Here is a 24,780-nt window from a genome sequence, read left to right on the forward strand (position 1 = left end):
GGATAATATAAACAGGAGCACAGGTGATTATGTGCTTTAGAAAATGCATCCTGGAGAGAGAGCTGAAAGAATCATCTACAGGACGTTTGCACTACTGACACACACAGTATAATGACAAACTGTAGCAGATGTTGTACACTCTCAAACTCGTGATTATCAAATTTATTTGTTGGGGTTTTTTTTACATGTACTCTATATTTGCAGAACTGAGAAATGATTGCCCTAAGGGAGGTAGAGGAAGTCTTTTGTCAGAAGACCAAGAAACTGCTATAGTAGTGTGCTTCATTACATTTGGCCGAAGGTGAAGAGGATGATGAAATTATTTTTTACTGTACTGTAATTGAGAGTATACTGTACTGTGTTGCACATACTGAGATCATATTCACTTCTTTGGTATTTGAACTTCTTTTATTTGAACTTTCATCTACTGTAAGGTCACTTTAATTTAATGTAATTTTACTGTATCTGCACTTTCAATTAGTGAAGTTCACAACGTAATTTCGGGAGGAGTGAACCCATCTAATCTTTAAATTAGTGAAACTCAAACATAATCTCAAGAGGAGGGAACCCTAATTTTCAATTACATCCAGAGCATATAAGCAGCTACTCACCCTGCTCTGGCATCAGTTGTTTCGATATCCCTCCACCTCCCCAACTCCACCACATAAAATAAGCATCTCATCTATCGTACTCCTCTTTCATGCAATAGTAGTCCCTGGGGGGTATATCCAAGCTCGAGTTGAAGCTGCTTCCTCGAGCCCCTCCACAGCGGACAGCAAGCCAAATACGCTTAACCTTATTAGCTTAAAGATTTTATGAGGAAACGAACTCGTGAATGTTTTTTACTGCAGTTGACATTGAGCTGCAAAATCATTATTATTTCCCAGAGGTTTTTGTTCCAGTGTTATGAATTGATCTCTCTGGTGTAGGCAGGAAAGTCTGCATATTTGTTAGGTTTTGTGTGTCATCTGAGGCCAAAGTTTGATGCTGACAAAAAAGAATATGTTTTTGACTAAAGTATTTGATTCCGACCTGGTAGTTTGTGCAAACTGGTGTGTAGTTTTGAGATTGTGTTTATATAGTTGTGATAAAATGGTGAATTGTGTGTTAGCAGTTGAGAAAAACTGTATTACTGATACCGTCCAGATCCTCTAACTGCCAACATTCACTCAAAACTGCATTGTTTGAAGATTTGGAAATCTGGAGAATGTTCTTTAAACAGCTTTAAATTCAGTTTAATTTCATAACACATATGTTAGACTATTTAAAAAGCCTATACCCCTCACAGTCACACGCATGCTCTAGTCTACATAGGCTACTTTCAGCGAATCAGACAGACTGTCACTGCTACTTCCTCAATCCTCATCTAAACACAATAAAAGGTTTGGGTGGTTTATCGGTTGAACACAGACAGCATCAGAGCAGCGCTTCTCATTCAGAGCACTGATTAAACATGATGCAGTTTGCCTTTGTCACTTTTTTCCTCTTCGCTTCTACTCTGTCTTCAGGTAAGAGAGTTTAAATATTAACTAAAGCCGGCTGTTATATTCTGCTTGAACATAACCTTGAACATAATGCTTAATAATATGAGTTTAATATAGAGACAGTTGAATTAAAGTGAGCTTTTTTATTTTTCAAAGCTGGCAGTTGATTTCCATGGTAGTTTATTTCTTAGACAAGTAGTTTATATATTCCCACATTAGCTAGAAATACTTTACATCCTCTGTTTTCTCTATAGGATGGGCAAGAAACGTCGACCTTCGGTCCACAGCACCACGAACATCCAGCCATCCCATGGTGAGTCGTGAGTGATGCATTTTCTATGTGGAAGTTTTACACTGTTCATAAACTGAGTACGCTACTACTATCCCTTTACATATAGCCTACATTTTTTATTTATTTCATAAACTGCTGGCATGTACCTTGATGTCAGTTCTATTATAATAGACTACTTCAGAAGGGAAACAGACGCTTTTACAGTTTTTCTCAAACCCTTTGGCTCAGTTCTCGAATTAGATTTTTTTTTTTCTCTCAAAACAGTAAGTTCAGATCTCTGAATAATTTGTTTCTTGTACACATCAGATTTGAATTTCTTATAAGCAAATTGCATTTGCTTTTGGCACACGTGTGTAAAAGAGTAGGTACAATTGTCTACAATTTGCACAATAACTAAATGTACGCGAACTGATGAGTTGATTCTCAGTGAAACTGTCAAACTCTTCACAGCTTCTAAACATTCCTTCATTGTGTGAGCCTCTACATGCAAAATGATCCATGGAATCATCAAAATCTGTCAGATATGCATGCCACGCATATGCTGACACGCAATGTTTGTAATGTCTGCTAAATTGGTGATTGGCTTGCTATTGCAATGAAACAGGAATCACAATCTTACCAAACAAGTTTGGAAGCATATATATGGAGTTAGCCCAGCACAATCACTAGCATTTTTGAACATGGAGGAACACCACAACCCTACTGTATAATTACATTTTTATTTATTCAGTACATTTATTTTTGTAAAAATGTGGTACATGTATGATGTAAACTGAAAATTCACAGTTGCTTATCGTGGAAGAGCAATAGGAAGTGCAGTGGTGTTAGGGGAAAACATAGAGTGTGTAAAATGAACAAGCAATTTTCAGTTTCCATGTAACACATTTTTTCAAAAATAAATGTAGTGTATAAATAAAAATGTTCCTTTTCTTTTTGTGTACTACAGTATTGACTTTTCTCAGTAAAGTTTTTCCTGTTGAAAGCTCAGTGAGATACACAAGAGCATTCAGCTAGACAAAACAGACATTATGTAAAGTAAGACATTATGTTTTTTGTCAACAAAAAAGTATAGTAAAAATATAGAACAAACATTTCCCTAGTGAAAAAAACCATCTAAACATTTTGACCAGTGTGGCTCACACTATGAAAAAAAAAAAAAAAACACTTGTTTTGGTGGCTTTGGCCAATTTACTGACACATTAACTAGGTTTTGAATCATGAAAATTTTCAAAAAAATGTGCCAAAGCAATTGAGAAGAACTGCAAGAAAGCAAGTACTGAATTCTCAGTATTGCCACCAGAAGCGCTATAACAGACATTAGCATGAACTGTCTTCTTCTGATGACCAGTTTTTTCTCTGGAGTCAAATACCGCTATGGTATGAAGAAATTACTCATTTTACTGTTTATTACATGGCTGGAAATGAAACCTCTGGACAGGAACTAGACTAGGGCGTATACAACCAACTGAATTGACAATCAAGCTATTTTTTTTCTTTCTACATTTATCAAAGGTCTTTAACCAATTTAACCATTGATATATATATATATATATCACCTACAAGTTGTTTTTTTATTTACTTTATATTCATCTTTATTTACTATTTACAAGTGTTCTAACTTTTCTTTTAGCTAATGCATGGGGAAATGTTGGGGAAAGTTACTTTTAAAAGTACTGTACTTTTAATGTGTTACAATATTGCATTACTTAGTTACTTTTTATTAAAGGGTTAGTTCACCCAAAAATGAAAATTATGTCATTAATGACCCTCATGTCGTTCCAAACCCGTAAGATCTCCGTTCAGAACACAGTTTAAGATATTTTAGATTTAGTCCGAGAGCTTTCTGTCCCTCCACTGAAAATGTCTGTACGGTACACTGTCCATGTCCAGAAAGGCAATAAAAACATCATCAAAGTAGTTCATGTGACATCAGTGGGTTAGTTAGAATTTTTTGAAACATCGAAAATACATTTTGGTTTAAAAATAACAAAAACTACGACTTTATTCAGCATTGTCTTCTCTTCCGGAATCCTTTCCATTGAATTGATTCCATCGAATTGATGTCCTAATCGCCAAAAAACAACCACGGCGGCGAAAAAGTGCATTACCAACGCCGACAGATGAAAGGATTCAAAGGAATTAATTCAGTGGAATCAATTCAATGGAATCAATTCACTTTTGTGTTACATTATCTCTCCAGGGCTGGGCTTGCTTGTTTGTTTGGGGGGTTTTATATTTTAAAAAATGTCAGGTATTCTGTAATTCTTGGTCAGGTTCTGCTCCATTTGGACCATTAGTAGATAAATTCTCATTTGTCACTGTCTTAAAGGAACACTCCACTTTTTTTGAAAATAGGCTCATTTTCCAACTCCCCTAGAGTTAAACAGTTGAGTTTTACCGTTTTCGAATCCATTCAGCCGAACTCTGTTTGCACAGGGAACGTGCCTTGCAACCATGGAGACATTTGTGAGAGGCGCTTGGTAATATCATTGCGTCTGCTGCACACATGGTACAGCAGCAAAGTTCCTTGATTATTACGCTGGAATGAGAGTATAGTTCCTAGCCATATCAGCCTAGAAAATCACAACTTTTCATTTTCTGTCGGTCTTAGTACACGATGTAACTACAGAAGAGTCAAGTTTTATATAGGAAAAATATCAAAACTCTTTGGTCATTTTTGAGTGAGATGCTAACGGTGTAATCAGATTCAATGAACTATGCTAAGCTATGCTAAAAGTGGTACCGCCAGACCCAAAAATCGGTTGAATGGATTTGAAAAAGTTTTCAAAAAAAAGTGGAGTGTTCCTTTAAATAATCTGTATAAGGTAGGTTGCATGAAATTGCCACCCTTCAAATAATAAAAGATCAGATCAACATCTAAAATCTGACTGTGAACCTTAAAACAAGATCTGAGAATATGGTAATTTTCACACTTCCTTCTTTCTATTAAAGATAGATTCGTTTTTTACCCGTACATCCATAAAAAAGAGGTTGTGAGAGTTTGTGGTTTTGTTAGAAACTGTATCACCATCGGTATGTACCATTCTTCTGTGTATTTTACCATCCAGGCTAATAAAATAATACATGACATGAGCTCACAGAATATAACCTTAATGACTGTAAGTCAACATGATATTCCACTGTCCTCATCTTTTAGATGAACAACATGTGCACCGACTGCAACAAGATCATCCAGTTGTTGGCAGAAATGTTCTCCCATCAAGACAATCAGGTGACATTGTGTGTGTGATATTGAAATTCGTTGAATTTAATTCAATTCAATGGTAAATCAATGTTTAAAGCTGTAATTAAGTCCATAATTTGAATGTTTATTTTCTTTATGCCAGACCTGCTAAATGCCTCCTGTACAACACAATCTCAATAATTCATATGTTTTTGTACGGTCTGCTAAAGCCCCAGTGGTCATATAGAGAAGTGAAATTTGCAGCTGCATTATTTTCAAACTGAGTTTTGTAGTTTCTCTTGCTGTAATAAGTGTGCTAATGAGCTGCTTTTGGATAAAAGCTTCAACTAAATGACATTTTTAAATCTCATTGTTATGAATGATTTGGAGTTGTTAATATATTGATCTTAAATGGTTCCGTCTTCACAGCATCTTATTGAAAATGCTTTGGACAAGTTTTGTTCTGAACACCCGGTCATCCCTCTGTGTATGGATGGAGCAAAGACATATGTGCATCTGGTCGTCAGACACTTCAGTGCATTTGCCGTGAGTGCTTCTCAGTTTAACATCACTGACTTCTCTGACGGTGGGGTGAATCTAGCCAGAACAATTCTGGGGGATTCATTTATTATATTACACATTTGGCAGAATGATACTTGATAGATAAAGCATATTTTCTTAAATCGAAATACTCAAAATGTATAAACATGAGCAATATCTTCTTTATGTGAATAATACAATAGCACTGAAAACCAGATGTTTTTACCCTCATCGCAGAATCAAAAAGGTGACATATGCTCAATGTTGGGACTATGTGGCATCCGGTCTGAGAGAAAAGCCCCATCAGAGCTCATGGTTGGCCTGAATGAGCACGGCTTGCTCTATGCAAAACCCTCAAGAGGAACTAGTCAAGAGGTACGTGTTAGACAGATCAAAGATTACACCATTTTGGACTTGAAACACTCATCAGTCAGACCATCTGAATCATTGCTTTGCAATAATAATTTATTTATTTCTTTTAAAAAGTCTGAAAAAAAGAGCCTGGCTTGAGTCTAGGTTGATTTAAGCAGGGAAAAGAAATTCAAATGGGATTTCTTTCATCCTTGCACACTTGGGGATTGAAGATAAAAGTATTATGGCATAACCGTCAATCAACTTGCAACTGCTTAGGAGTGGAGGAGATTACTAAAATCTTAAGCTATGATATATAGCAGTGAACATGACATTATCATAATTCTAGCTGAAATAGGTTTGTCACTGCACCAAAATGTTATAAATTGAATTCCACATTATAATACTCAGTATCACCGCAAAACAAAACTTTACCCCATACATTCAGTACACCCATATAAAGCCATATTTACCAGTGTTGGGAGTAATGCATTACAAGTCACATGCATTACGTAATCAGATTACTTTTTTTGATGTAACAAGTAATGCATTACTTTAGAAATGTACACATTAATATTTAAGTTACTTTTATAAAAAAGTAATGCACATTACTTTTCAGTTTAATTCATTTGCTTAAACATTTTTTTTTAACTCTTTCGCCACCATTGACGGAATTTTCCAGCTTTCCATGTTTTCAGTTATATGGTAGGGGGCGCTATTACGCATCTGAATGAGTACAGAATCTCCGGATCAAAACACAGGCAAAAAATGAGCAGAAACAAGCAATAAAAGCTTTGCTTATGCACGTTGGGAGTCTGACAAAAAAAAAAGTGATTTTCTCAGCTTTTTATTCAAAATGTTGCTTTTTTTATTATTAAACTTACCCATTTTCAAGTGTTGATATAAAAAATTAATTAAATAAATAAAGGATGTATGAAGCTAGAATAAAATGTTTTTTTCTTTCTTTTGATATATTAGATTATGTTCAGATATTCATACAACAAAATATCTTGGGGGCCATGAAAGTTTTGTGAAAGTTATCAAAAATGCTGGAAGTTATGGATGCTTGTTTCTGCTACTAAATAAAAAAAGGTAATGGTGATTTTTATCTCACAATTCTGACTTTGTTTCTCAGAATTGTGAGATGTAAACTCACAATCGCGTTATAAAGTCAGAATTGCATGATATAAACTCGCAATAGCATATTATAAAGTCAGAACTGCGAGATACAGTTTAACTCTATATCTCAAAATTCTGCCTTTTTTCTCAGAATTGTGAGATATAAAATCACTATCACATTATAAAATCATAATTGCATCTTATAGTCAGTCTTTTTTCTGCACAATTGTACATTATAACATGCGATTGTTTGTGTCCGCTGTGAAATAATTTTTTTTTTTTTTAAGTATTTGCGACATTATATCTGACAATTCTGACTTTATATCATGCAATTCTTACATTATAACTTGCAGTTGCAAGAAAAAAAAATCAGAATTGTGAGATAAAAAGTCGCAAATGCCTTCTATATTTTTTATTTCATAGCAGAAACCAGCTTCTATAGGCAGTGGCTAGCAACTGTGAAAAAAAAGAAGAAAGAATTAAACTACTGCATTAAAATTCGCTCTTCTCCATGACCTAGTCACTTAGACATGCTCTCATGCATGCATGGGAACAGACAAAAAGTAGCAAAACACATTATTTTCAATCTTCAGTTGTACAGTCAATTATATTACCCATAATATTAAGAGATCATGGGTATGACAGACATCGCTATAGGGGTCAGTAAATATTCTGAATATAAGAATAAATGTGTTTTTAAAAGATAATAAAGGTGTATTTTATATAGGTTATGTCGTTGGATGCATTACTGCATTAAACACTTGCAAAAAAGAAATTCAGTTAAAAAACAAACAAACAAACAAACAAAAAACACATGTATGGCGTGGAGCAGAGCCAGCCTCAGCCAGATGAGGAAAAAGTCATGCAAAAGGTAATGTAATGCATCACTTTGCATAAAAAGTAACTAAGTTACTTTTTCTGATGTTTATTAAATTCTAAAGTAATGTTACTTTACTCGTTACATAAGTAACAAAGTTACATTTTAGGGAGTAACACAATATTTTCACACATTACTTTTAAAAGTAACTTTCAACACTGATATTTACTATATAGCAAATCTCATCTGGATGATCATTTATATCATCACTAACTGTAAACCATCTATCGCCCAGCTCTAAACTGCTCAATGTGGACTATAAAGCTTTAAGATATTATAAACGTTAACATTATGAATTTCTGCAAAGATGTTTTGTGTAGCCTATTGTGAAAAGCGCTATACAAATGAACTGGACTTGACTCAAACTAATTTATTTTATGATTGTGTTACGCCTCCGGTCTAGGTCAGGACCGCAACATAAATGACACAACAATGAATGGCTGTTTAAGTACTCATTTTTATTTTCTTAGTTGATCTTTTGATTCAGTCTTTTCGTGCGATAGCAGTTTTGGAGAGTACCAACAATATCATGACAAAAAAAATAAAACAAATAAAAGAACTGGAGCAAATTATCAGGGCTGAGCAAATGCCAAAACAATCAACAAACACTCTAACTTCCCATTAAAGAAACTAACTTCCCTGTGCATCAAAATAAAGAAACCAAACTACAACAATATAACCTCACTCCTTGTCTACCCAAAAACAGGAGAACAAGGTAATGGCTGAGTGGCCTACTAAAATAAATAAGGCACTCACCTCCTACGGCTTCGCACATGAACAGTGGATCATTGAAGTTCAAGACACGAGGCACATGTGGCTAACAGCACTCTGTTAGAATATAAACTTGAGATCTAACGGCATTTTCACTAGAGCTTAACACATGATCAATCAAAGAGAGACACACAGAGCAATGATCATAGCAAGCATCAAAGACAGTGACAATCAGAAAGAGAGCGAGAGCAAGAGTGAGAGCGCCCTCTCTCATTAAGCCTTGGACCAGCACTGTTAGAGAGGAGACGACAGGAACATGTGCATACAATACATCAGACGTAACAACGGGTTGGTAAATACTCAATAAACAGGTTTCATTGGGGAACAAAATGTGAAAATTTGAGACCATACTACTAGTTTGAGTAGTTCTAGTCGTGAAAACACATTAAATAAAGTTCTTTTCTGATGTTGATTTAGTGGATAACTCAACCATGGGCGTTTCCTCCGAGGAGGCAAGGGAGGCAGTGCCTCCTCAAAAAATAAAAAATGAGAAAATAATCCATATTACATATAAAACAACACAAATATTACAAATTATTACATTAAAAAGGGCGTAAGTCACTCGTATTTCTAAAGGAACACTGCCCAACAGCGACACCCGCAGGTGAAGTTACAGCAGGAGTCATGCCTCCCTTTGCTCTCATAGGAAACCATTAGACCCCTAAAGTGTGCGGTGGGTTTTGTGGGGGGTAATTGAGAATGAATGGGGGAAAGTCACGTGATAGGAGGCAATGTCTCCATCGCGCTACGATTGGATGTGATTGGTTATGATTGGATAGGATTGGTTTGTGCAATAAATCCCGCCTCTTGTTTACATGTGCGTTCTGCACGTCAGTTTGAATGAACAAATAATGGTGTCAATGGGAAGATTAAATGAAATGTAAGTAAACAGATCACCCAGTTAGATATCACCGCTTTATGTCACGTCAAAATCAAACTTGAAATGGACTGAAAACATGATGACTGTGGGTTTTAGTGCAATCGGCTTGGAGAAATTAAAAATACATTTTCGTGTCTGTGACAGACGGTGTTTATGGAGCATGACTGATGATCCAAAATAGCCTAAGTTGACAATAAAAATAAAAAAAAACATCGATACACAAATAAAATATATTGTTTAAATTGTTACAGCCTTTAGTTATTATTTTGGAATGAATGTAGAAATGCTTAAAACACTAACTTGATGAGATTGACTTGTTTTTGATAAATAGAACATTACATTGTTAATGTAAAATTACAAAATAGAATTGTATTTGTTTTCTGTTTTGATGTAATGTAATGTTCATTTAACAAGGAAGATGTGTCAACGTTAAGAGTAATGCACATGAATTTACATTGATTCATTCAAATTTAAAAAATATGCCTCCTCATTTCAGAACACACTGCACGCCACGACTCTCAAGTTCTGCTTTTTTTCTTAGGTTCACATCAATCCTATCTGCACCTTCTGTCTGTTCCTCATAAAGACAGTCGAGGGCTTGTTGCCAAAAGAGAGAACTGAAGTAAGACATATCTTTACTAGTTAATATGTTCTTAATTGAATTCATTAGCAAAGCACCTGAATTTTAAATGCTCCTGTCTTGATTTAGGAGATGATAGAGAACCTTCTGGAGAAAATCTGTGATTATTTGCCTGAACATTATAAGGAAATGTGCAGCACCTTCATAGAAACATATGGAAAGAAGCTGATTGAGTTCCTGTTGTCCTCTCTCCCTCCACATGCCATCTGCACAGCACTGGGTCTGTGTCTCGCACCAGAATCACCAGTGTCAAGTAAGTAGTATGAATGGCATCAGTGCAACACAAACTCAGGGCGATTTGTAACTATTTTACGTTTTGGTGAACTGGTGACTCGTGAGATTGGGTTGATCATTGAGCGCATGTCTTATCACATACAACTATGGAAATAAGTCACAAAATATTACCTAACCTTATTTATATAGCTTTTTAATTTTTTTATTTTATTCTGTGCACTACCTAGGGGACATTTGTTTCGGAGTACATGCACTCTTGTAGTGACTAATTGACATGAATATTTTAGATTTCACTCATACGTTTTAGTAACAATAAACCAAATACAAATCAAATTAAATTAATACGAATCACCACTTTGTAAAAAAAATTACAAAATAAGACCTTATTTTTTATAAGTATATATATTTATATATATATATATATATATATATATATATATATATATATATATATATATATATAAAAATAAAAAATATATTACAAAAATAAAACACAAATATTACAAAATGTGGCATTAAAAAGTGTAAAAGTCACTAGTCAGTGACACAACAGTGACACCCACAGGTGAAGTTACAGCGGGAGTCCATGTCTCTTGTGCCTCTCTTGATCCCATTGAGTTTTAACAGACTCCCTAAAGTGTGTGCTGGGTTTAGTGGGCGGTAATTGAGAATTAATGGAGGAGAGTTATATGAGAGGAGGCAATGCCTCCATCGCGCTATGATTGGGTGTGATTGGTTATGAGTGGTTTGTGCGATTTTTTTGTTTTTATTTAAAAGTCTTTTTTTGGTCTCCTGTTTATTTAACCAAGAAAATTAAGTGTAACAGGAACATATACATATATATATATATATATATATATATTGTATATATTGTGTGGACTTTTCCTCATTTTAATACACCACTGGTATGTGTATATATATATATATATATATATATTTATTAGGTACTACTTAGTGTACCTTTGTTTTTGAGGCAAAAAAAAAAAAAAAAAAAAGAAAATCACTTGCACATGCTCTGTTGTGTTGGATAATTTGCATGAATTTGTAAGATAAGATCCCATTCTTTTTCGTACATATCTGCCAATGCCCTGAATATGAATCATCATCATACAAATACGAAATCACCACCTTGTAAAATCAAGATCAGTTGATCGGTCTGATCACATCGAAAAGTAGCTTTCAAACCAATAAATATAAATCTGGAAATGACAAAATATGACCTATTTCTATTTATATCTTTTTATCTTCTTTTTTTGCACACTACCTAGTGAACCTATTTTGAGCATGCAAATCACTCACACATGCATGGGCACAAAAAAAACAAATTGTGCTGCATGCACAACAGACTGTGCTGATGACAAAAACTACATCATGCAGACTTTAAGTGGAACATAGACAAATAAAGTATACTTTGAGCTTCAGTGGGGACCTGCAAAGATCTGCTCCTGCTGGGACCATGATCGGGCCCTCGGGTTATGAATGTTCAGATATTCTGACGTGGCGTTTGCCATGGGCAGTTTGAGAACCACAGACTTCGTCAGATCAGAACTGATTGAAGAATCATTCTTTCTGTTTGTAAATCACTGTGATCATGATTAATATGAATTATGCGCATCCTCTCCATGTCCACAGTGCAAACAGACTGTGATTCCTGTAAAGTACTGGCGGTTCTCTCCCAGTTTCATCTGGGTCACAACGCAACTGAGATCCAGACCTCTGACCTGCTCCAGAAGATATGCCACCTCCACCCCAATGCTATTCCTCAGGTAATGATCAGCACAATACATCCTAACAATCCTTTAAAAGAAAATCTGTGTACAAGAGTTCAAATTCCTTTCAAACATGTGAAGTATACACACTATCTGACACACATCTGCAGTGATGTACAGTGACAACACGCATTACAGAAAAAGCAACAGACTGACTCTTTGGATTGTTTCTCCTTTTTTTAGTGTGAAGGGTTTGTGAAACTTCACGGCCACAGGCTCCTGAAGAGTGATGGGAAACAACCGTCCATCAGCGCATGTCAGGTAATAATAACTACCTCTATCAATTACAGTTTAGTTTTAAAGACTTTACTCTGGGGTTGTTGAACAGATTGGAGAGAATCACAAGAGAGTCTGACATTAAGTAACTCTTTGTGTTTTTGTCAACAGGAAGATTACCTTTGCAGGACACACAAGTGAAAGTGACCATCCAATAAGATTCCACATCAGAAAAGCAACAACTTTTAAAAAGTGCAGAAGTTTGATTGCAGGCAATGACTGTTAAATCTGCTTTAAATTAACTTTACCAGTTTAAATGTAACCCTTAATTACTACCTATTAGTTATGTGCTGTATCTGTAGTTGCATAATTAAACCAAACTGGGTAAATGTGTAATAAAACTAGTGATCTTAGCCTATAGGAAATCTTTACATAGCGTGCATTGTGTGTAACATTATGTGAAGCTGTTACATCCTCATTTTTTTGTTAAAATACAAATTTGAGTTTATTTCTTCCAACTTAAGGCATTGCAAGCTGTACGTTAAGAAAAGACACCTTTAGGCCATTTAAAATAATGAACTTTTAACACTGACAATTCTGTTTTTATCAACACAGATTAAAGCCTTTTACATTTCTCTTCACTAACGTAGCTGAAATCATTTCAAATCTGTCAGAAAACAGACATCTGCGTTTTGATTTTTACTGTTGTTTGTGGTAATGCTGTATGAGAAAAATATGCATCCTATTATTAATTCTTTTCAGTTTGCATTAAGTGACACCTCACGTGAATGTTTCCACTTTTATTTTGGAGGTTTTATTCTAGCTTATTATTCACAATACTCGTTTTCTGAACAGCTGAATGAAACACACTGTATATAGTCGTGAAAACTTTAATAAAAGGTCTCATACTACAAACTGACAAACTTCATAGGCAAAGGAACAGTCACAATCAAACTGAAATAATTCTTTTTAAAAATCACCTGGGAACACAGAAATGTGTAACGTTCACCTTACAGATTTCTTAGCATCTTTACATGAAATGAAACATCAGAATTTAAAGAGATAGTTCATCCAAGAAATGAAAATTCTCTCATGCCATCCTCGGTGTATATGACTTTCTTTAGATAAACAAACGATTTTTAGGAAAATAGTCCATATAATGCCACTGAATGGCTAAAGCTGGTTTGACGCTTGAAAAACCACACACAGCGATTGTGACCGTAAACTTAAAACTATCAGTATTTTTCTTACACACACCTATCGTTTGGCTTCAAAAGACACTGATTCAAAGACATTATTTGGACTCACAAAGATGAATTGTTTTCCTAAAAATTTGTGTTAAAGTCATATACATCGGGGAAGTAATGAGGGTGAATAAATGAGAATTTTGATTTTTGGGAGATCTATCCCTTTAAGGTCAAGGTGTTCTCTCATTGTAACGTTCACTCATCTCTTCATTCTTGAGCCAAGGTTCCAGAGCAGAGCGCTTGCTGTTTTGCATTCAGGCCTGAATGGGAACGATGCATTTCATTTCAATCTCACCAATGCTGTGTTTTTGGGCATCCTATGCCCCTGAATGGCTTTCTGCTCCATCATCTTTATCTTGTCTCTTCCAAATCTGCAAAAGAAGATTTTTTGTGAAGTAAGGCTGGGTGATGATGCCTCAAAAACATTTCCATGATTTAGAATAGACATACATATACAACCTTTTGGATTGCAATGACTACAGTATCCATCATCTTGTGTAATGCTAATATATTAGTGTTGTCATGATACTGGAATTTCCAACTTTGATACTATACCTTTAAAAATATTAATATCCAATACCATTTTCAATTCCACAGAGAAAACTGTCATACCGTCATACAGATAATTTGTTATTATCCTTATAATTTTTTGATAATAGCTTACAGAGCACAGGGAGACTTTATTTGAATCTAACTAAATTTACAAAAAAGAAAAAATAATAGTAATAAGTAATAAGAAGTAATAAGAACAAATAAACAAACTGCACAATATAGCACAAATAAACAGAATAAAGAGAAATTAAACAAGGCTTTAAGTTTTTCAGGCGGGTCTAATAGTAGTATTCGGGTAAGAATTATTACAGAAAAAGTAAATCAAATGCCTATCAAAAAGACTATCCAGTGTTATTTTATTGTAAAAATTAAATACATATTAATGCTTAAAATTTAAGTTATTCAGACAAGAGCAGCAAGTGATTTTCTCTTTGTTTTCTGCTCTTTGATTAACGTGATAGCAGCAGGTTTATTAGGCTGCTGTCACTTTAAGAGCTTATGCATGGATCCAATAAGTTACACAACATACGTTTTCTCAACTATTTGTGCTCCAAAACTGACTGTATTTATCTGAAGAATCAGCAAGATGGGCACTTTGACATAATTTTGTATGTATTTGACCATTTAAGCACAATAAGCCACAAAAAAAAAAAGTCAATTTGGTACTTCACGAGCTGTTTGAGAGGCTTTATAAGAGCACTACTTGTAGAGATCAGTGGTGCACATACTTTTGGTGTGATCGTGATACCTGCGGGAAATTATGCGCAGTAAAAGCACTATACAACAGAAGCAAACGAGACGAGTGTGAGAGAGGAGGTGGGTGTGTGTCACTTCGCCGTCGGAGAGAAGAGCGAGTAAGAACGCACCACTAGTATATCAATACTACAGAAAAAGTGTATTGGAACCGTTTCAGATATTTCAGTATCGATACATATTGAAATATTGATATTTGACAACACTGATATATATGATTTAATAATAATACAAATCCACAAAAGTACTTCAATTATAGACAATACTTCCTCAAATATTTTTGAAAAGAGATAGTGTGCAGCGGGTGTGTCTCATACGTTCTGAAAAGTGAAGCTGCGGGCTCTTTGATCGCCCCCTGGAGGCTGGATGCAGTACAGGTCATAAACACCGCCCTCTCAATGCAGTCGAATGAGACTTCAGTGAAAACTTAAAAATAAATTCTGCTTCAAATAAAACTTTCTGAAAGATGGTTTTGGTCATTTAAGGTAGTTGTTATCACACTGATATATATTCAATTGTTCGTTTTTGTGATGATTTAGATTTTAGCTAGCAATTTGATGCTATAAAAACTGGGCGTGTCGTCATGATTCGAAGTTGATTGACAGGTTGTCTGAGGACTGTCGGAGCTTCGAGGGGAGATTGAAGATGTATTAACTAACTGTTAATTTTCGATTTCTTTGTCATTAACACCAACAAAATGAGTTGTTCAGCAGTAAACTGTACTAACCGACCTACAGGATCTGACGGATCACTGAACTTTTTTTCTGTAACATCAAATGTGGGCGTTATAAGCTCATTAATAAATGTTATTAGTTAAGATAACACACCTAATGTTAACCATGTCGGGAAAAAGCAGGTGATCGTTATCTGGCAGTTACTTATTATTTTTATGGGTATAAAATAATAATTAGCAGGACAAAACTAATGATAGCTTACTCTAATTACAGCAATCGATCTCCTGTAACGTTAGTTGAACTTGATTTAAAATGGCAGGACCGTTTCTGACGATTTAGAGTTGTTCCTAGTGGCATATTATATTGATTTTATCTACTGAATTTGCTGTTTCAAAAATATTATTGCTCTAGAAACAGAATAGCCTATTATTTTATAGGTAGACTTTTAAATTGTGTATAATTTTTATAGTCTATTGAAAATACATGAATGATGACGCAGTCGTCTGGCCGAAAGGTTGATATCGCGACTCCGCCTCCGGCTCAACTGACGATTCCTTCTGCGCATGCCCAGGCTCCAAACTTTTTTTTTTTTTGACGTATTGCGTAACGTGTCAGCGCCCATTGATCAGCCCATTTTGGCTTCAGTTCAATACAATGGAAGGAAGTGGCGTCGCATCGTCCATCTTTTTTTACAGTCTATGGTGTGCAGTCTTCATTGACAAGGATGTCAGATGTAAGTTGAGGAAACCAGCACAATTTAATAATCACTTCTGCTGAAAATAACAAAATGCCATTTTTCATCTTTCTTTGTTGTTGTTGCTATAACAGAATTGTGTGAGGGATGTGAACTGTGAATCATGGGTCTTACTGAGCAATGAAAATCAAAAGCAAACCAAATTTGTATCAAGTTTCTGCCAACAAATCAACTCTTTTTGGTAGCACTATATCAATAGTCCACTTTACACATTCTACTAACTATAAGTAACTTTGCATCTACATGTCAACTAGCAGTCATTAGAGTATTAGCAGACTGTCTGCTCAAAAAAATCCAAGTTTCCAAAAAGTTTGCTTTGGCAAGCTGTTTTTAAACTCCTGAAACAAACTCCAAACAAACTTTGTTTTGGCTTGATTTTGTTTGAAATGACGTCACACCAGTTCACCAGTATTTCTGGGCCTTAATGTGGACTATTGAAATATAGTGTAACCCAATTTTCATGTGATATTGTCTCGATAAAATCCGATCCTCAGCCATGTTTTAATCCCCATCAACTTTATTACCGAACGACATATGAAAGTAATGAGTAGCAAACCTGTATGTACGCCTCTGAGAGTGTGATCATCTGTGGGAGGATATCAATCACCTGCAGGTCCTGAAGTTCATACCACTTCCCTGTGCCCTGTCAAACATTAGAAAGCACCCATATTATACAGCCCATCCAAAAACAAAGCTGGTGTGTTTGGAATGGAATAGTGTTGGTGACACACTCACATGATGCAGAACATGAATTCTATAGGAACCCTCAGTGGGTTTTCCATCATGAACTACATTGGCCACCAGGTCATAGGTGGTGACCTTCTCGGTAGCCTGCGCCTCTTCTGTGAGGTACTCACGCAAATCAACATTCCTGAATGTTTTCACAAAAACATTTCAAAATACATTCACAGAGAATACAGAAATGCTTAAAAGAGCGTAAACTTAATTTATCCTGAGCAAAGGTGGTCACATACGTGATGGGGAAGTTGACGATGGTGGGGTTCTTCTCGACAAAGAAGTTGTTCTTTGTGAATCGTTTGATGCAGAAGATGAGGTATGGGGGAAGTTTGGTGAGCTGGAACTTTTTCAGAAAGTTCTCTTTGTAGGTCTTGTACTCCTGTGACAAAAAAAGTCAAAAAGTTAATTATAACCAAGGAGCATATTCAATATCAGTCATTTTTTCCTCAGTCTACACAAAAAGCTTTAGTTGTATTAACAGTTGCATAAACACATTGCATGACTAGTGTGTCAACATTTGGGAATAAATAAGCTTAAGAAAATATAAATTATATAAAAAGCATATATTATAAAGCTAAAAAATAGCTGTTTGGTTGGTTGTTTTCCCTTGAAAATATCATTAAATGTTTTTTGAAAGAAGCCAAAAAGCTCTTCTGGTGTTATTTTAGTATTAATTATTATAGTATTTAATATTTTTTTTGACTTTCAGTTTAAGTTTTAATGTGTTTCCATTTTTTTTAAATTTCTATTTAGCTTTTTTTTTTTTTTTTTTTTAAGTCAGATCCAGTCATTTTAGCACTTCAACTTAAAATATAAATATTTGATGAAAACTTTAAGGAAATGATTTTATTAACACTTTACTTAAAATCTTTATGTATAATGCATTATAAAAGCTATTCATGATGTATGTTATAATGCATTTTTTTAATATAAATAATTTCAACCAAAATTAAAATGCATTATAATATTTGCAGTTTCCTTGTCGCATCTAATTTTTGTCATGTGTTTAATGCATTATACTTTGTAAAAGGTGTAACAATGACTGGATAAGCATTATAATGCATTACAAACTTTAATGTAAATTCATGAGATCATATAATGCATTATAAGGTGCATTACATGGCATAATTAATGCATTAAAAATACTTATAAAATACATTATATATAAATAAACAAACCAATAAATAATTCTGAGGTGAAAAACAGCAAATTGAAAGTAAGTCCACACCTTCTCAGTGTTTCCATTGAACTTGCCCAGGATGTTGAAGAGAGGAACCTGAGGAATGATGAGCTGCTCCTTCTCATCTTTGTAGAGGGGTGCGGTGGGCAGGTCAAGGGTCAGGTACAGAAAAGTGGACTCCGACATCTCCTCCTGGTACTCCTCCTTAAGGAGAAGGGCTTCTTTCTCTTCAGCAGGCTGTAAGAAAACAAGGAGGGAAACTTACGAAACCATTCAAAAATAAATAAATCTAATCTGACATTGCAAATACAGAATTTTCTAGAGACTGGTTGGTTCTGAACTGTTTAAATGGTTTAGCAAGCACAAATTGGATCGGCCCAGCAGACACCTACCAAATCAGGATGAGGAAGCTTCTTTGAGAAGATCCGCATGGACCCCTGAAACACCTTGGTGAGAATGGCTGCAGAAGAGAAAAACCATTTCACCCTGTACTTATGAAGACTAAAGTTGAGAACAACTAGCACAAACACACGCCTCTAAAAAGTCAATCAGAATTACATAGAGAGCACAAAAAACAAAACTCACATGATTTCTTCTTTGTCCCACCAAGAGCACCATGCAATGCATTCAGGAACCAGGAGAGAAAGTCAACAGCATCCCCTAGAGGACAAAGAGCACAACACTGGCTTAAAAAGTGCAAGTTCCTGTTTGAGAATGACATGCTGTAGACTTTAGATATACAAAAGATGGTGCAGTTATATTACTTATGAACAGGAGAAATATTTTCTGCGCAGTATGCAGTACACTAGAATGCACGAGGAGTGGTGATATACCTTGCTTAGTGATCTGAAAGTTCTTTTTACTGCATAACACCACAGCCTGCAACATTTCATGCGGCGACACGTGGGCTTTGAAGTTCCGCGGGTTCCACAGCTTGCGCATGAGCTCCCCGAAACGCTGCACCAGCAGAAACATGATGTCACCCGGCGGCCGACGAATTCCACGATAGTTGTCCTCCTCGAGGAAGTAGTTTCGCAAAGGGGGCACATTTGACAGCGCCTTAGGAAAAAAAAAACAAGGTGACATAGTACACTCAAAAAAATATTTAGGCCTAAATTTAAGATTTATGTATTTTAATTGCATATAAAATTTCCATCTATTATAGTTTTAATAAACTAATGAACTTTAATGTGATGCATATTTGTCAAGTAAAAAAACTATGGAAGTTTGTTAAAAAAAATTTAAAAAAGGTAATTGTGACTTTTTCTCTCACAATTCTGACTTTTTTCTTGCAATTGTGAGATTAAGTGATGTTGTGTAAGAGATGATTGTTGCAAACATGGAAAATACTGTGATGCAAGAAAAATTTCAGACATGTTCTGACAATAAAGTATCATATCATATCATATCATATCATCATTATAAAGTCAGAATAACGACTTTATATTCCGCCTATGTCACGTGAGCAGTGCAAGACAAGCATTTGTGGTTAAAAAGTACATAATTTTTTATTTTTTTTAGAAAATGGCAGATGGTTTCTCTAGATAAGACTCTTATTCCTCGTCTGGGATCATGTAGAGCTCTTTGAAGCTGCACTAAAACAGACATTTGGACCTTCAACCTGTTGGTAACTGTTGAAGTCCACTATATGAAGAAAAATCCTGGAATGTTTTCATCAAAAACCTTCATTTCTTTTCGACAGAAGAAAGAAAGACATGAACATCTTGGATGACATGGGGGTGAGTAAATTATCAGGAAATTTTAATTCTGAAGTGAACTAATCCTTTAGATTGTGAGAGACTAACACATTTTAACATTAAGTTCAATAACTGCTTGCTCATCTTACCTGCAAAACCACATTAGCATAGTCATTGGCCTTGATATTATTGAGACCCACAATTCCAGGCAAATATGTTGTGCCATCGTAGGCTCTGTACAGCTTTCCCTGCTTATCCAAACCAGAGATGTGCTGCTTGGTGAATGTGGGTTTCAGCACATACTGAAATAAAGAAATCAAGTAGAACTGAATCAGATGTAGAACAATTATTTTTACTGTAATTAATAACACTTTTCAAAAGGATGGTAGAATAAAATAGCAATAATATATTGACAGGCAACTGATTAAAGGAAAGCCATCTCTCACCGTAATGTCCTCTAATGAGGAGTCAATGATCTCATAATTGTCTGGCAGGCAGTAGAACTTTAACGTGTGGAGATTCAGGAAAACATGATGTGTGAACTGAACGCTGTGGATGTACGCATGAGACTTCTGACCTCGACCTGAAAGGAACAGAACAAGCCAAAATATTAGCCTAAACAGAGTGCTTCAAATGTACACAGTCACACAGATTATTCAGCTCATGCAAGTATTTCCATTTAGAGATACTGACGGCCTCAGAGTATGAAAGCTTGTTTCCACCACAAAAAAAAATAAAATACAATAAATATTTAGGCATTTGGCAGAGGCTTTATAAATAATTGCGACTTTTATATATACAAATATATATATATATATATATATAATATATATATATATATATATATATATATATATATATATATATATATATATATATATAATATTTATATATATATATAATATTTATATATATATATATATATAATATTTATATATATATATATATATATATATAATATATATATATATATATATATATATATATATATATATATATATAATATTTGTATATATATATATAATATTTATATATATATATATATATATATATATATATATATATATATATATATATATATATATAATATTTGTATATATATATAATATTTATATATATATATATATATATATATATATATATATATATATATATATATATATATATATATATATATATATATATATATATATATATATATATATATATATAAATATATATATATATATATATACAAATATTATATATATATATATAATTGTGACTTTTTCCTCACAATTCTTAATTTTTCTTCATCGGGGAAATTGCAATTTTATATCTAAAAAGTGTTTATATCACGCAATTATGAGAAACAAATTCAGAATTCCTGGCTATAAACTGACAAATGCGAGAAAAAAAAAATCTGATGGTAATTCACAATTACCATCATGTTTTTATTCCGTGGTGGAAACAAGCTTCTATCCATAATCAACAGAGATAAAATAAACCATAAAACTCCAATTGTGATTTAATGGGGAGGGACTTAATATCAAATATATGTGGTTATTTATGTAAAGAATTAGTTCACCCAAAGATTAATTTCTGTCATTTATTACTCACCCTCACGTTGTTTCACACCCGAAAGACCTTCATTCATCTTCAGAACACAAATTAGCTTTAGGTGCATTCTGACTGACACCTGTAAAGAGTTGCATTTTCATGCTAAACATGGCCAAAGATTCAAAACACAAGTTGGACGTATAACGGAGTGTTTCCGTGCCAAATCCACTACTCCTGGTTTCAGTGCAGGATTCAGAGTTTTTTTTCGAGTGTGTGACGTCAAAAGAGAGCGGATTTCCTTGTATAGGCACTTCTCCCTGATAAGTGTGCGCACACACACATCACCCAGAGCAAGAGCATTAACGCGCTTTGTTCGGGATACGGAAGCCGAGAGATTTTTCAACAATGGCTGTGTCCCAATTCAGGGGCTGCACCCTTTGAAGGCTGCATACATCATCGAGGCAGTCTCATTTAAGAAAATTAACTGTTAGATTGCAACGCAAGAAAGAAATTACAGTATTTTACACCTCACAATGAATATCAGTCAATTTTATTACAGTTACTTTTCTTAAATATGACATCCTTGATGACGTATGCAGCCTGCAAATGCGACCTCTGGAGGACGCAGCCTCCGAAATGAGATGCAGCTCCTGTCACCAAAGGAGTGTGTTTTTGGTTGTGAGGGAAAGATTACCTTTTTCAGCTTCCCAAAGAACCCAGCGTTAAGGGAACAGAGGATGAAGTTTATTTTTCCGGCAGCAATGGAATAGTGCACGTATGTTTGTTTGTTCCCGGGATTTCGGTGACGAATACTTTGTAAACTAGTCCCAGTTCGGCGCTGGCTTTGCAGATCTCGGGCGGTGAGTAAAGCTGCATCAGATGTCTGTGTTTTGTTGGCAATTGGCACACAAGTGCATATTATGTGAACAACACAAAGGCTTTTGTTCCCTTTTTATTTATAATGATGTCGCAGCTAGCATGCCTCCAGGAGCTCTGCTTTTTTTCGGAAAGACTCAGTTTAGCGTATCTATCTTTTATAAATATGATAAAACTAAAAACTTTTCGGAGATATGAAGGACATGAGACATGAGATAGGCAGAAAGTGTGTGTGATACTCCCCTTTAAGATATTTTGTTGAAATCCAAGTTTTGTTTGTTTTTTACAGGGAAGAGACGAATTTGTTGAATAAAGTCGTTATTTTTGCTTTGTTTTTGCGCACATAAAGTATTCTAGTCGCTTCGTAACATTAAGTTTGAACCACATGGACTATTTTAACGATGTCTTTACTACTTTTCTGGACATTGAATGTGGTAATTTCATTGCTTTCAATAGAGGATAAAAAAACTTCTCAAATTTACTAAAAAATATCTTAATTTGTGTTCTGAAGTCTTACAGGTGTGGAACGACACGAGGGTGAGCAATTAATGACAGAAATTTCATTTTTTGGTGAACTAACCCTTTAATATCAAATAAATACACTAGACTATAAAGGGTTTTTCAGTGTGACAATAAAATGGACCTGTGAAATTGATAATTTGGGAAAATTACAAAACTGTAAGATCGTAAATTGTAGTCAAACTTACCTTGGAAATATTTCCCACAGATCAGACAGGCATAGACATTAATGTGTGAAAGAGAGATTGAACAAAGCTTCTCGAAGTCGAAATCCAAAACACTCCTAAAGAAAACAAAAGAGTGACTTATAGCAGAAGATGAATATTGAGTTTCAATAACAGACATCATTAGACACATTAATGAACCTGTTAATTGTGTCCAGATACGGACAATGGCGGCTTCTGCGATCTTCAACATGAGATCGACCGAATTTCACACGAACCTCTAAAAAATAAAGCAAAAACACAAATGAAAATCATGTTGTTTTCAGCTCCAAACATGCAGATCTCTATTCAATCCCATGATGTAGATCTCAGACATCAAAACAGATATTATCATCACTGTTTTCCTGTCATGATACACAGGTCAGAACATAAATATACAATCTCCTTAAAGAATTAGTCCACTTTCAAATTAAAATTTCCTGATAATTTACTCACCCCCATGTCATCCAAGATGTTCATGTCTTTCTTCAGTCGAAAGGAAATGAAGGTTTTTGATGAAAACATTCCAGGATTATTCTCCTTATAGTGGACTTCAATGGATCCCAAACGGTTGAAGGTCAAAATAACAGTTTCAGTGCAGCTTCAACGAACTTTAAATGATACCAGACAAGAAATAAGAGTCTTGTCTAGTGAAACGATCAGTCATTTTCTAAAAAAAAAAAAAAAAAGTAAATTTTATACGTTTTAACCATAAATGCTCATCTTGAACTAGCTCTCTTCTTCTTCTCTATTCCAGCAGTGTAGACACTGCTAAGTGTATTACTGCCCTCCTCAGGTCAAAGTTTGAAATAAATTGTCATAGACAATATGCTAGTGCAAGTATATAACAATTAGTTCAAACTTTGTCCTGCGGAGGGCAGTAATAGGGCAGCATCTGCACTGCTGGAGTTCTAATAGAGAAGGAGAAAAAAGCTAGTTCATACATAGTTAAATGTATATTTTTTTAAAAATGTTTATAGAAAATGAGCGATGGTTTCTCTAGATAAGACTCTTATTCCTCGTCTGGTATCGTTTAAAGCTCCTTGAAGCTGCACTGAAACTGTAATTTCAACCGTTTGGAGTCCATTGAAGTCCACTATAAGGAGAATAATCCTGGAATGTTCTCATCAAAAACCTTCATTTCTTTTCGACTGAAGAACGACTGACATGAACATCTTGGATGACATGGGGGTGAGTAAATTATCAGGAAATTTTCATTTGAAAGTAAACTAATCCTTTAAGATAAATCGCAATAAAACTGACAAAAGCGTCCACTAAACGAATAACAGTGAAAGTATTTTAGCAGCTACGTTAAAAACACACAGCGGCCTCCAGATTTAAACCGACTTCTGCTAAACCATCAATCTCGTAAACGCTTCAGACATACCTTCATCTTCATCTTCATCAACGTCCCTCTCCCGTTTCACGCCTGCGATCATTTTAAGTGTAATAACACACTAAATTCAAGTCACCTCAGTGTTGAATGAACACTCTCCAAACGCGTTCTGCGAGCGTTACAAAAATCCCGCTTCCACTTCCGCTCTAAAATAGGATGGCCAAAAGCACTTTAACTCGGGGTCGAAGCGAAAGCAAACCCTTGCATTGTCTTATACTGTATTTTCACGACTAGACACTTTCTATTGCGTGATGGATTTTATATTATAAAACAAAAAAACGCGCTACTAGATTTT

General features: G+C 34.8%; 2 protein-coding genes across 2 annotated transcripts; one reads left to right on the top strand and one right to left on the bottom strand.

Annotated features, from left to right (window-relative positions):
• The first annotated feature begins 1,374 nt into the window (after nucleotides 1-1,374).
• On the top strand, nucleotides 1,375-12,972 carry sftpbb (surfactant protein Bb). The gene is made up of 10 exons (XM_067407917.1): nucleotides 1,375-1,508; nucleotides 1,739-1,797; nucleotides 4,934-5,008; nucleotides 5,390-5,506; nucleotides 5,738-5,875; nucleotides 10,040-10,120; nucleotides 10,208-10,391; nucleotides 12,005-12,138; nucleotides 12,325-12,402; nucleotides 12,529-12,972. Exons 1-10 carry the CDS (start codon nucleotides 1,454-1,456, stop codon nucleotides 12,556-12,558), a joined length of 951 nt encoding a protein of 316 aa, XP_067264018.1. The 5' UTR covers nucleotides 1,375-1,453; the 3' UTR covers nucleotides 12,559-12,972.
• Nucleotides 12,973-13,262: 290 nt separating this feature from the next.
• usp39 (ubiquitin specific peptidase 39) lies at nucleotides 13,263-24,634 on the bottom strand. The gene is made up of 13 exons (XM_067407916.1): nucleotides 24,477-24,634; nucleotides 23,252-23,330; nucleotides 23,075-23,169; nucleotides 20,399-20,535; nucleotides 20,102-20,254; nucleotides 19,089-19,314; nucleotides 18,841-18,915; nucleotides 18,648-18,715; nucleotides 18,304-18,492; nucleotides 17,312-17,454; nucleotides 17,073-17,208; nucleotides 16,894-16,980; nucleotides 13,263-13,975 (listed from the first exon to the last, which is right to left on the bottom strand). The coding sequence occupies exons 1-13, from the start codon at nucleotides 24,526-24,528 to the stop codon at nucleotides 13,922-13,924; spliced, it is 1,494 nt and encodes a 497-aa protein (XP_067264017.1). The 5' UTR covers nucleotides 24,529-24,634; the 3' UTR covers nucleotides 13,263-13,921.
• Nucleotides 24,635-24,780: the final 146 nt, after the last annotated feature.

This window comes from Chanodichthys erythropterus, chromosome 13 (assembly GCF_024489055.1).
Source record: "Chanodichthys erythropterus isolate Z2021 chromosome 13, ASM2448905v1, whole genome shotgun sequence".
NCBI classification, from domain to species: Eukaryota; Metazoa; Chordata; class Actinopteri; order Cypriniformes; family Xenocyprididae; genus Chanodichthys; species Chanodichthys erythropterus.